The sequence below is a fragment of the Geotrypetes seraphini genome, chromosome 2, assembly GCF_902459505.1.
Source record: "Geotrypetes seraphini chromosome 2, aGeoSer1.1, whole genome shotgun sequence".
In the NCBI taxonomy this organism is placed as follows: Eukaryota; Metazoa; Chordata; class Amphibia; order Gymnophiona; family Dermophiidae; genus Geotrypetes; species Geotrypetes seraphini.
Window position 1 is genome coordinate 421,822,587 of NC_047085.1, and position 13,864 is coordinate 421,836,450.

The 13,864-nt window shown below is 42.8% G+C and overlaps 1 protein-coding gene across 2 annotated transcripts in view; it reads left to right on the forward strand.

Annotated features, from left to right (window-relative positions):
* Positions 1-13,864, forward strand: part of KRIT1 (KRIT1 ankyrin repeat containing) — a 178,879-nt gene that overhangs the window by 129,608 nt on the left and 35,407 nt on the right. For both annotated transcript variants that reach the window (XM_033931157.1, XM_033931158.1), the window contains one exon: positions 3,655-3,821. In XM_033931157.1, coding sequence (XP_033787048.1) covers positions 3,655-3,821 — 167 coding nt within the window. The remainder of the gene's footprint in view (positions 1-3,654; positions 3,822-13,864) is intronic.

The following is a 13,864-nucleotide window of genomic DNA, read 5'->3' on the forward strand; positions in this document are numbered from 1 at the left end:
TATGCTGACCATGGGAAACAAGAAGCTTTTGACAATGTCCCACACCGCAGGCTGCTAAGCAAGATGGAATCGATGGGGTTAGGAGAGACACTAACTGCATGGGTCAATGATTGGCATGAGTGCAGACTTCAGAGGGTGGTGGTTAATGGTACCCTCTCTAAAAAAATCGGAGGTGACCAGTGGGAGTGCCGCAGGGGCTCGGTCCTGGGTCCACTCCTTTTCAACATATCATAGGGGTATCTGACTCAAGGGCTTCAAGGTAAAATAACACTATTCGCCGATGACGCCAAACTATGTAATAATAGTAAGTGAATGCAGTTTACAGAATTATATGGCGCAGGACCTGCTTACATTGGAAAGTTGGTCCTCAACCTGGCAGCTAGGCTTCAATGCTAAGAAATGTAAGGTCATGCACCTCGGAAGCGGAAATCCATGCAGGACGTACTTCTTGAAACGGAGAAACTTTAACTAGGACTTCAGCAGAACGAGATTTAGGAGTAATCATCAGTGCAGACATGAAAACTGCCAATCAAGTGGAGAAGGCTTCATCTAAGGCAAGGCAGATATTGGGTTGTATCAATAGAAGTTTCGTCAGCCGAAAGCCTGAAGTCATAATGCCGTTGTACAGGGCCATGGTGAGACCTCATCTGGAGTACTGTGTGCAATTCTGGAGGCCACATTACAGTAAAGATGTGCGCAGAATTGAATCGGTTCAACGGACAGCCACCAGGATGATCTCGGGGCTCAAAGGTCTCTCGTATGAAGAGAGACTGAACAAATTGCAGCTCTACACTCTTGAGGAACGTAGGAAGAGGGGAGACATGATCGAAATATTTAAGTACCTCACGGAACGTGTCGAAGTGGAAGATGATATTTTCTTTCTCAAGGGACCCTCGGCCACAAGAGGGCACCCGCTCAAACTCAGGGGCGGAAAATTTCATGGCGACACCAGAAAGTATTTCTTCACAGAGAGAGTGGTTGATCATTGGAACAAGCTTCCAGTGCAGGTGATCGAGGCAGACAGCATGCCAGACTTTAAGAATAAATGGGATACCCATGTGGGATCCCTACGAGGGTCAAGATAAGGAAATTGGGTCATTAGGGCATAGACAGGGGGTGGGTAAGCAGAGTGGGCAGACTTGATGGGCTGAAGCCCATTTCTGCCGTCATCTTCTATGTTTCTATGTTTCTATGTATATGAAGAAAAGGAAAATTACTGACATTAGAAGGAAATTAACACAGCTCTGTAACCTAGGTTAAGTTGATTTACCAGAAATAAGATCAACCACAAGGATTGAAATTGACAAACTATGCAGAAAAATAAAGAGACATAATATAAGCCCTTGCTCGGAAATTGATGATTCTTGATATTAAGAAGACATATGTCAGGAAATTAGACAAGCCTTTTTGGTAAACAGGACATCACCTCAATATGACTCAGAAAAGTATAAATGTTAACCAATCAATGATAAGAGAAATGACAATTATGAATAGCCAATAGAGATTAAGAACGTAACATGTGCTAACGTGGTCTCAAGTTGTTAAGAATGTATAAAAGGTCAGCTTGCTAGGGAATTAGTCAGGACAGACCCCAGATATACAAAAGCTTTCTGTATATTCTCTGTTGGCTCCATTTGCTGGAAACATGTTCTGTAAGCTGTTATTGATTATTAATAAATATATAAATTACTTAAACCAGCACATTGAGTTGTCGTGAGGTCATTGGTGAAGGCCATAATAACAGGTGATCTTCACAATTTAGGCACCATTTACAGAATCTGGCCCTGTGTGTGTGTGCACATAGATAGATATTGTCACCTACCGGGGTCTTGGTACGGTTAAGAAGACCCCCGATAGGGGGTAGTACACTCTTGACGCGGCTCCCAAAGGGGGAGACCTCACTGGTGTCTCACTATCCGGGCTTTGCCCCAAAAATAAAGCACCGTGAGTCAAGTTGAACCAAACATAATGTGTAAAGTTTAATTAGTCACTTAACACACCAACTAGAAATCACATAAGCAGATTCAAGTTCAAGTTTCCTGGCTTCTCCAAAACAGGGCAAAGAAAGAAAAATAAAAACAAAAAAAAAAAATTTGAAATCCTTTTGACTTTCCCCCGATCCGGTGAAAGCACAGCAAGCTTTCTGTCAAGTATAATTCCAGTCCAGGTCTTAGTGCTTTCTCTACTTTGCCCCACAGTCTCTTAAAAAAAAAAAACACAGCACAAGTAGTCTCTCTTAAGAAATTATCAAGCCGTGAGCTTGAGTCCTGGGCTTACCCATCAACACAGTCCAGTTTCTTCACCAGGTATTTGCACTTGTGGTTATAAAGTAAACTTTAAGCAGGAACCAAAAACAAAACTCAAGCCTTACTGCAGGCTCCTAAAGTGTCAGCCCTAATTAGCTCACAGTCTTGTAGTTCCCCTTGAGCTTCTGCACAGCTGCAGGGTAGCAAAACAATCAAGCTGGTGCAGTACTGTTCTAAGCTTGTTTGTACCTCACAAACAATCAACATTTAGTTCTTCTAAACTCTTCTCCACTATTATTCCTGTGTAGCTTCGTACCTGCAGTGTTTAGCGGCAAGTTGTCAAGCCCACATCCATGGCTTCTCCCATAACGGTCTCCGGCATACACACTTCATCCAGGTCCATGCTTTCGGGGTAATCCAGCTGCTCTGCTGGTTCCAGGGGTATTGAAGCCTCACACTCCATTGGCTCTGGAGTGAGGTCTGGCCTTTTCCTGACCCGGAGAACTCTCTCTGCCAGACTCTCTTGGGCAGCCTCCTCTAATGCTCTGGAGAGCTGCTTAAAAGGCCTAGGGCCACGCCCTACACTGGGTGTCTGTGTGCCTAGCTTGTGTGTTCTTGGGCTCCCCCTCAGGCTACGGGGCAGAATATCACTGGGAGCTTGATTAAACCTCTTAGTATGGCTGGAGGTTTTCCTGGTCTGTGGAGTTATCCTATATTCTGGGCACTGCTCTAGGTTAGAAGGCTCAGGATAGGCAGCTGGGCTTTCAGGATCTTCTTGCTGATCCTTTTCAGAGAGAGCCTGGTCTCGAGTAAGAGCTTGAGACCAGGGTTTTGCTCTGACATGACCGTCTCGGGGAGCGGAAATGTCACAATATATACTTTAAATAAATACCAGATCAGGAGCATTTGGCCCACCTAGTTATATGTTGCCCCTGCCTATGCAATAGCTCTAGCTATCATTCTTCATTACCCTTATTATTTCCTCTGTGTTGCTCTTCTAGATCTGTAAGCTTAACTACAAATAGGATGTCACTTCTTATCCTGCTTGCCATTAGCTGAAGAGTATAAATAAGCTGTCTTGCTGTCTATTAGAAATTTGCCACTTTATATTATACCAGACAGCAGCACAAGAGTGTACAGTATGTCAAGACCAAAGTAGAGAAGTTTTTGATTAAGACTAAAAAAAGTAGCAAATCCACCGGATAGATAAGCTCATATTCTGAAGAGTCTAGCTAGTACAATCTTATTTATAGATAGGTTTCATTACATCACAGTTCCTGAATATCTTCTATCATTTTATTCTCGTACTTAGAATTTCTACCTCTTTAATGAGATGCTCTAGGCTTTGTAACAAATGGATTTCAAAAATACAAGGTTAAGAATAATGAATAATGCATTTCTTTTGCAGATTGATGATCCATTGGCCATTCTTATCCTTTTTGATGAAGCGAGATATAATTTATTGAAGGGATTCTGCCCCTCTCCAGATGCAAAGCTGATAACGCTGGCGAGCCTTTTGCTACAGATAGTCTATGGAAATTACGAGAGCAAAAAACACAAACAAGGTTTCCTAAAGTAAGTCTTATCTTATTTTTTGTAAGTTATTCATAGATTAGGCAAGGCTAGCACAAAAACAATTACAAATATACCCCCTACTTCTATATATAATTCTCAAAATTAAACACACAAATTTTGGGTATGTGTACAATTTGTGCATGCTATTTATTTATTTAATTCATTCATTCATTCATTTTCTATCCCATTCTCCCCAACGAGCTCAGAACGAGGTACAGGTTAACATGCATAATATACAGTTAACTGGTTACAATTTGCCATAGCTACAGTACAAGTTTTTTTTCACATACTAGGAATTTAATACCAATATACATAATATACAGTTTACAGGTTACAATTTGTCATAGTTACAAGTTTTTATCCTAATGTGACACATACTGAGGATCTAGTACCAATATATATTCCAGTGAAATAGGTAAGACATTCTAGACAGATGGAAGTACCCCCATGTCTGCATGCCATCTGCAGAAGGCATCCAATCTGAATTTTTTCTCTGCTTCTGCTGGTTGTCACATAGCCTGGCACCATGTCATGCAAGGAACTAAAGACACAACGTTTGGCTATGGGTAGCCAGTGAGCTGATGATAAAGCTGGGAGACAGGGTCACGAGCATAGAGTTTTTTTAGAAGTCCATTTGCCACATTACGTACATGCTAGAGACGTCATATTTTTTGTGCTGTGAGTCCAATGAATAGCGCGTTGCAGTAGTCCATGTGTGAGAGGACAAGGGCATAGAGTAGTTGGGTGAAGTCAGACTCGGAAAAGTAATTCTTTATTTTTCAGAGTGGTCACAAGTTGAGGAATGAGGAAGATACCATCTGAGATTTATGGTTGGAAAGCGATAGGTTGGAGTCAAGGAGTATTCCTAGGCTGCGTACTTGGTCCTTTGCAGTTATGGTAGTTGAGTCCCAGTGCAGAGAGGGACGGGCACGGTCGCAGTGCTCTTTGCGGATCCAAAAATGTTCCGTTTTGGAGGCATTTAGTTGTAATTTATTGAGGGACATCCAGTTTTTGATTTCCAAGAGGCAATTTAGGAATTTCATGTTCTGTGAGTCGCAGGTTTCTCCTAGCGGTAGATATAGTTGGATATCTTCCGCAAAGAAGTGAATTTGTATTTGGTATTTGTGAGCTATGTCTAGGACAGGTCTAATGTAGAGATTGAATAATAAGGGGGATAGTAGAGCTACCCTGTGGAACACCATATTAGGTCGGTTTCAATAGCGCATATCATTGAGAAGTATGCTTTGGAATCTATTATTCAGGAAGGAGGTAAACCATCATAACTTAGTGTCTCAGGTTCTAAATTCAGAGCTGTGCAATGAGAAGAGGATGGTCAATAGTGTTGAATGCCCTGCTGCGATCTAATAACACCAGAAGGATATTATTACCCTTATCCATGAGTTTCCAGCATTATCAATGATGTTGAGCAGGTCGGTTTCAGTAGTGTGGAATTTTCCTGAATCCTAATTGGAAGGTGGATAGGGTCCTTGTTAGTCTATAAAGGAGTGTAATTGGTTTAGTACTGTTTTTTCCAGGATCTTGGTTAGGTTGCTGGGCACATTAGGGTCGAGTGTGGGTTTTTTCAAGATCAGTCTGATGATTCTGAATTCCAGTTGGCAGGCACTAAGCCTGTTTGTAGAGAGGTGTTGATCAAAGGAAGGGTGGAGTCTACAAAAGCATCTTTCACAGCCACTAGGAGGTATGACGGACAGGGGCTAGGATGGAGCCAGAAGGGCGAATAGTGTCTAGTATTTGGTGGTGTTGTCATGGGAGACAGTTTCAAAGTGAGTTAGGTTCCCAGTTGTAGTTTTAATAATCTTATCTGAGTTGTGAGGGGATGATATAATGTAGTCGAGGTGAGACAGTATTTTGTCTACTTTGTCTGTGAAGTAGGCTAAGAGCATTTCGCTGTTGAGTTCGATGTTAAGGTATCGGTTGTCTCCTTGCGATGATGTATCTTTTTTGTTAGTTTAAAAAGATTTTTTGATCTTTGGGGGGTCATTAATAGTTGTTGGAAGTAGTATAAAGAGATTACATTACATTAGTGATTTCTATTCCGCCATTACCTTGCGGTTCAAGGTGGATTACATAAGAATTGTTATGATATTAAGAAGTACATAAGGAATAGTGTGAACATTTTCTAATTTGCTAAGGAGTAGATAGTATTGCAGCTGAAGCTTGGGACATGTTTGGTTGTGTTATATTGGTTTTATGTATTTTTTGAAGAGTAGTGTTTTTGATTCTTTTTTGAAGGTTTTGTAGTCTGTGGTCAAAATCAGCAGATTGGTGAGTTGTCTGTCCAGTTTCGCTGCTCTGGTGGCCAGTAGATTGTCATACAGTTTTCTTTGTTTGACATTTTTGGTTGGCGAGTGTGTGAATAGTGTGTGGGTTCTCCTGTGTCTGGTTGAGGTAGATTGAATTAGTCAATTGTTCCAGTAGGTTGGGCTGTCTCTGTTTATAGCTTTAAATAGTAGGCAGTGGAATTTGAAGTGTACTCTGGCTTGTATTGGGAGCCAGTGTGAGTCGTGGTATGCTTCTGTGATGTGGTTGTATTTTTTCAGCGAATAGATGAGTCTTAGGGCTGTGTTTTGTATTGTTTGTAGTTGTTTTATCATGGTTGCTGGGCAAGGGAGATTATGTTCTTACCTTGATAATATCTTTTCCAGTAGATAGGTGAGACATTCTAGACAAGTGGGCTGCATCCCAATGGCTACATGCTACATGCAGAAGAAATCCACCCTGGACCCCTCCGTGACTCTCCTGTACCACATCGGGAGCCACAGCACCACCTGCAATTAGTACCCAAGCACCGAGAGCACCCACACTCAACATGAAGTAGCAACATCAAAAGGAAAATTCCCAAACTCCACTGTTCTGTTCAACATGTAAACTCAAATTGAAACAGCTAACAAAGGCATCAAAGGAGCCCAGGAAAGACCCCCCTGCATGCACATAAACATATATACAGAATTCTTCAAAACCCTAAAGTGATGACTGGCATCCAAGAGCAACTTGGAGGAGCATAATGAACAAGTTAGCACTGATGGGCACTAACAGTTATCGGTGTTAATTGGCAATAATTGGAATTTATGCACACATCTTTATAGCTGCTATTCTATAAAGATGTGCATGTAAATTTTTCTGCATGGATCTGAAAAAGGGGCATGGACAGGTCAGGGGCATGTCTAGGATTTGCTGTCATTAAGCTGTTATTAGTTGGTCGTAAATTTGATCAGGTAAGCCCATTGTTAGAAGCAGAACATTGGCTTCTGGTCAAATTTAGAGTTCTTTTCAAGCTAATCCTTTTGGTATTTCAGGCATGGATGGGTTGCCCCCCCATCATTTCTATCTAAATTTATATTATATGTACTGGGAAGAATCCTACACTCATCTCAACATCAGATCACCAAGTTTCCATCATCTCTCTTAGGAATACATGGTGTGTGGCCGGTCATGGGTCCAGTACTCTGGCATGAGCAACCAGGAGCCAGCCCTGAGGTCCATTTCATCATTAATAAGAGTTAAGCAGCAACTTAAAGCACATCTGTTTCAGACAGCATTTCCAGAGGCTCGTTTTTTTTTAGGGTTTTTTAAATTATTTATTTATAAGTTTTTCAAATTACATATCAAGTATTCACTTGTACAGAAAGTGGGTTAGTCAAGATATAACTTTCTTAAGAATCTAAATCACATTACAACTTAACATGATTTTAGAACAAAGGAAAAGTGTATGGCTAACTCAACTCAAGTCCACAACCTACGATGCCAAGATTACATTTAAGCGAGCAAAAAGAAATATAAATCTATATAGCAAGATAGACTACAGATAGAGCTGGGATAGGAGCGCCTTATAAAAACTATAGAGCACTTGTTTTTACTTCATCCAGTCGAGACAAGGCCAAAAAAGCAGATAACTGTTAGAGTCTCGGTTTTTGAACTGGGAGTTTAGAGAAATATCTAGGAGATATACTAGTTTTGCCCTTCTTTCTTTTAAGTAACTGGTATTCTTTTCCTACTTTTGTTTTTATTAACCGCTTGTATGGATATTGAATCCCTGAGTGGATAAGCAAATGAAATAAACCTGAACCTGATTTGAACGCAGTGTTATAGAATTCAGGAGATCCATGTCTAATTTAGGTGCAGGGATATACATGGACTCAGTTGGTGTAAATCCTTATGCTTTAAATTGGGCACAGATCCCAGCACTGAGTGCTATTCTATAAACAATTCTCAACTTTGAGCACTGTTTGTGGACTAGGGCTTGGCGCTTAGTTATTTTTTGGTGCCCAGATTTGGGCATCATTTATAAAATTTAATTGGATTGTTTCCCCTCGCCCCCATTAATCAGGAAGTGAAAAAACCTAAAGTGATAATACAAGAATTTAGCTGAGAAAACCAATCAATAAAATAAATGTAATAAAAAAGGGACTTAAACATGCTGATACAAAGATGAGTAAGGATCCTAATTAATGTTATAACTTTCTAAATCCCCCTTCAAATTGAAAATAATTTTTTTTAGTAATGGCAACTTATCAACTATATAGCTTCCAATAATGAAATGTAAGGCGAAGTTTCCCAAATTAAGCCACAGTAAACTTGGCTGCTTGAACTAGTTGAGATACCATAGACTTAGATTCGATCCAACCTATACCAGATCTAGCAAAGTTTAGGTGTCAAGGATACAAATAAATGGTGAATTGAGACCAATTTCAGCTTTTACTAGAAAAGATCCACCACATATTGAGGCATGGCCGTCCCTCAGGCATTGACAGGGACTGGCGGACACCACCACTTCAAGGCCCACATGCTTCCCCAAATCAAAATAAAATGACACAGTAAGTATCTGATCCAAAAAGAAAAGAGTGTTTTTTCCACACTGTGGTCAAAAAGAAATATCATCAAAGCAGCTCTATAGCAACAGAGTTCTAGTATCCTGCCACAGCAGGGTCTTAAGGCTTGACTCTCAATATTGTTCAAAGGTTCAAACTATTGTGGCAGTAAGGCCTCTCCAATCAAAGTTCATAAATCTATTTCTTTCCAAAAGACAGCCTTAAAATAGTTCAAGCAAAACAAAAGATACAGGGCTTTAGCATTCCCCAAACATATTCCTCTTAACTTTTGTCCAGCTTAGAAGGAAAATCTTAAGTGCAATTGATCTTTAGTTCCTGTGAGCTGAAGAAGGGAGAATTAGTGAATCCACCTTAAGTTAGCAGTTCACACAATGCTCACCACATTCCCACACCTAAGATGACTGGTGAATTCTCTCCAAATTCTCTAATGCCTCCCCAGTGTGTCACATAAAAGAAAATAATGCAACCCCCCCCCCCCAACTTTCAGATAGGCCAATAACCAGATCCCTACTTGTCCTGGTTCAGTCCTTCATAGGGTTACCAGATTTTCCTTTCCTAGCCCCACCCCCAGGCCCACCTAGTTCCGCCCATTCTCACCCCCAAGCCCACCCTAGCCCCGCCCCCTGCTGCCTGCTCTTGTCGGGCAGGGAGGAAATCTGCGCATGCCGTCCAAATCCCTGTACATCTGGTAACACTAGTCTTTCAGTCTCATATTCCCAAAACTTGCAGGCCTCGCTGGAACTGCCACTGCACACAGGGAAAAAGGAATCTTCAAAAAGGCAAAAAAACAAAGCTTTCACAAAACCAGCTTTATTAGCTCACACAATTTTCAGTTTTTGTGTCCAAAAATACAGCTCCCAAAAACTCAGCACTGCCTTGGCACAGCAGTAAAAGAAAACCACTTTTAAAGCAAAAAAAGAATCAACTCACATCCATTGTCTCACAGTCCTGCTGCTCATAACCTCCTTTGGTTCAATACCATTCTCTTGCTCTGGCAGCACAGAGTCCTCCAGTTCTAGCATAACAATGTCCTCTGGCTGTGCTGTATCAGGAGCTTCTCCCAGTGAGTCTGTTCCTTCTGCCTGCCTTCTCTTTGACTGAGTCTCCCAGTCTTCAAATTGTGTATAGGTGCCCAGCCCAGCTCTGCGTGGGGGAATGAGCTCTTCCCTTGCTTAGCCAGCAATTTCATAAGTGTGGAATTCAAAAGGGACAAACCCTGTTTCCTAGGTGAATTTTTGAGGCATTTCCTGGCAGTTTATCAGGCAAACTACTGCTCTCTGGCTCAGTATAGGGTTAAATTCAGATGACTGAATTTCAGACCTACACTGATCAGCTCTTGTTAACTTAACATGTGTATGTTTAGCAGATTTACCTGGCACAAGGCTGGTATTAGTGCCAGACTTGTGACAATATGTACGGTATACCTTCTTGTGCAACAGGACTGTGCAACTTGACCATTGTTTTTTAACCCCCACCAGTTGCGAGAGCTGTAGAGAGCCCACTGTTTGTTTTCATGCTCTACCTCTCATCACTCTGAGATGAGCTCCTTCCCCCTCTTACTCTCTAAAAGTGAGGGGTAGGGAGCCTGTCTGTTCTGCTCGAGTTTAATCTATATTTTTTTAGTTTTTTTAAATCCGGTGGCTTTTGGTGCTACAGAGGATCCCGGTCACCGTCGGGGCACCTCTGGCTGTGAGAAGATAGACTCTCAGGGCTGAGGTCTATAACTCGCAGGCACATGCCTTGCATGATTTCTGTGTGGCCAACCTTCATCAGTAGGTCTCAGAGCTCAGGGTCTGTACCCTTGGGAGCAATCTCACCCCAGGTTCATTCGCAGTGGGCTTGAGTGGCTCACCCCAGGTTCTGTCTGCAGTGGGCTTAAGTGCAGACTGAGCAGATCCCATGGTGGTTTATCCAGGATCGTGGCTGACTGCATTCCCACAGTATTGTGTGGCTCCAATGGAGGTTTGAGGGTCCAGTTCCATGCGGGGACTGGACAGTAGTCCGAAGAAACAAGCCATCTGTTGGACTCCAGTCTTGTTTGAGACAGAAATCTTCTCTCCTCTGATCTGAGGCTTTCCTATGCAGCTCCAGCACAGCAAAGCAGCAAAGCACAGTGAGTAAGGCTATTGCAAACTAAAGGAAAAATGTGGTGGTGGGGGGGTGTTCCTTAAAACTCATCTTTGAGGGTTTCAGAGGTTAGGATTCAGGTTCCCATTCTCCCAAAACCTCTTCCCTGCATTTTTTGAGTTTGCATTTTGTCTCCATGGGCAGTTTTAGGTACCAGAATCGCTATTGCAGCAGTCAACTTGGATCTCCCAATTTTATTTTAAAAGCCTATATCTGCTTCAATACCCCCTAATTTTGACAGAAAACAGTATAGATAATCTCCTCAATCAGAGATACTTCAGATTCATGTCAGATTTGCGGTGGATGCCTATCTAAAGGGGATCGTTGTTCCAAGTGTCATGCAGCTTGTGAGGGGAGGCGGGAGCTTCGGGCTTCTTCTGCTTCTGGTGGGTTAAATGCTCAATTGGAGTGTTTTTTGGGCCAGAAATTCCGTCAGGTACTGGAGAAAGTGGACGACATCCCCAATGAAGTGCAGCTTTGTGCTGGTGGACAAACACCAGAAGCCACCGTGGGTGACCCTACTTGGACCCTCTGGGCAACCTGGGCAGTGTTTCCTTCCTGAATTCATACACATGATGTATGAAGCCTTTTTAGGTTTTAAAAGCCGACCTAACCCTGCAGGTGCCTTGGCAGAGGTAGCACCAAAACTTTTTATCTAAAGGCGCAGGGTCCAACTCAAGGAGCCATGCTAATTTCTCAGGGACCCAGGTTCTGGTGGACGAGTATGAAAGTTCAGAGTTTATGCCTTTAACTTTTCATTCAGGATCCTCAGCACTGGAAGATTCATCATCCCAGCTGGGAGGGGCTGACCATGATCAGGTGGCAGGCCTGGATCTCGGAGAGGATCTGATGGTGCAATGGTTATTCAAACCCTCTGGCCTGCAATGTTTGATTGCAGAGGCACTTCAGGAACTAAAGTTGGAGCTGCCTCAGGTCTCCACAGCTCAGTGCTCGCTCTTGAACAGCACTAAAGAACAGAATATTTGCTTTTCCTCATATCCAGAGATTACTAAAATGTTTACAACTCACTGGAGTGTTCCCGAGGGACCCTAGGCGTAGTTAAATCCATGGCTTAGCTTTACCTGATGGATGCCGAGTTTCAGCAATGGTTTGCTACACCTAAAGTGGATTTGTTGGTGGCACATGTTACAATGCTAACTTCTCTCTCTATTGAAGGGGTATAGCCCTCATGGACACACAGGACCACAGAGTAAATTTTGTCTTTAAATGACAATTTGAAGCTGCTGTTCTGGGACTGAATGCAGCAGTGGCGGCATCTTATATTGCCTGGGCATGCCACTCTCATCTAAACCGGGCTCCAGATTCAGACAGTGGTCCTAACCCCTAGTTCCTCTTGGAGGGGGTAACTATGTTGCAGATGCTCTCTCTGACATTTTCAAGGTTTGGAGCAAGGTTTCGGCTTATACCATCTCCGCCCGCAGAATGCTCTGGATTAGGCAGTGGGCAGGAGACTCGGCATCCAAGGCGACCTTAAGCAAACTCCCCTTTCCGGGGCAGTTGCTCTTTGGCAAGGGCCTGGATGATCTCATGGCTAATATTATGGATCTTAAGTCGAAATCCCTATCAGATAACAGATGCCGGAATGCAAGGGGGTCCGGCAGGGGAAATTTTCGTGACTCCTTCTAGTTTCGCCAATATTCAGAATCATCCTCCAATCAAAGACATCCCAGGGCCAAAGACAAACGTTTGGGAGCACTAGGCATCCCCAAATATCCTGATCCCATTCCTCTACAGCTTCCAAGAAACAGCAATGACACCAGGAGAGCAGCCATTGCCCATTTACCTTCCTTTTTTACTAATTTTACTTCCGTGGATTTTAAAAACCTTTCCCTCCCCAACTTCCCTTTTGTTCCATGTATGTCAATGTGAATCCATCTCGTATTTTTAATATTTGATAATATATTGCTTTTATTTACCTATTTTAATTGTTTCTTCAATCTTTTTATATTGTACACTGTTTAGACACTTGTTTTGATAGACGGTATATCAAAAATAAAGAAACTTGAAACGTGGGCATACTGGCAGACTTGGAGACAGATTTCTTCAGATTAGTGAGTACTGGAAGCCATTCAGGAGGGGGTACAAGCTAGAATTCTACCTACCCCTCCTGGACCTCTTTCTCACTTCTCTGACAGGGAATCTGGAATAAGTGGCCCAGGTGTGGGCAGCAAATCAGATGTTCATTGCTCTAGGAGCCATACAGCCTATACTGCAAGGAGAAAGGGACTTGGGCAGATACCCCATATACTTCATCATGCTCAAAAGAGATGCAAAAGACTGGAGATTGATTCTGGATCTAAAATCAGTCAACGCAGCCCTCAAAATTCCCTGCTTCTGAATGGAAATGGTGCAGTCTGGACTTCACAGAAGCATACCTGCATATTCCCTTCTTTCTGGCTCACAGAAAGTTCTTGAGGTTCCATATTTTGGACAAGCATTTTCAGTTTTCTGCTCTTCCCTTTGGCCTAGCAACTGCTCCATTAACCTGTACCAAGGTAATGGTTGTTGTGGCAGCACACCTCTGCAAGGCGGGAATTCAGGTACATTCTTACCTGGATGATTGGCTCATAAGAGCACCCTTGAAGGACAAGGGAGTGACAGCAGTAGAGTTAGTGGTCCAGCTCGTACAGATGTTGGGATGGGTAGTCAACTTCAGGAAGAGTCAATTGATCCCGACTCAGTCCCTGGAATACCATTTCAAGATGGCACAGAACAGGGTCTTCCTCCAGAAGCATGCAAAATGAAGCTTTTGAGGCAAATTCAAGAGATTCAGGGCCTGCAAGCCCCCACAGCTTGGCAGTATCTTCAACTACTGGGATCCATGATAACCATGATAGATGTGGTTCCCTGGGCAAGAGCACACTTACACCCACTTTAGGAGTCGCTTCTCTCAAGGTGGTCTCCACAAGTGGATACCCTGGACCTCCCACTGCCTTGGTCAGGCAAGGCATGGAGCACCTTGGAACGGTGGCTGGAGTCACAGTCCTTGAACAGGGGAATGCTGCTATGTATCTCCTAATGGACAGTCCTGACGATGAATGCCAA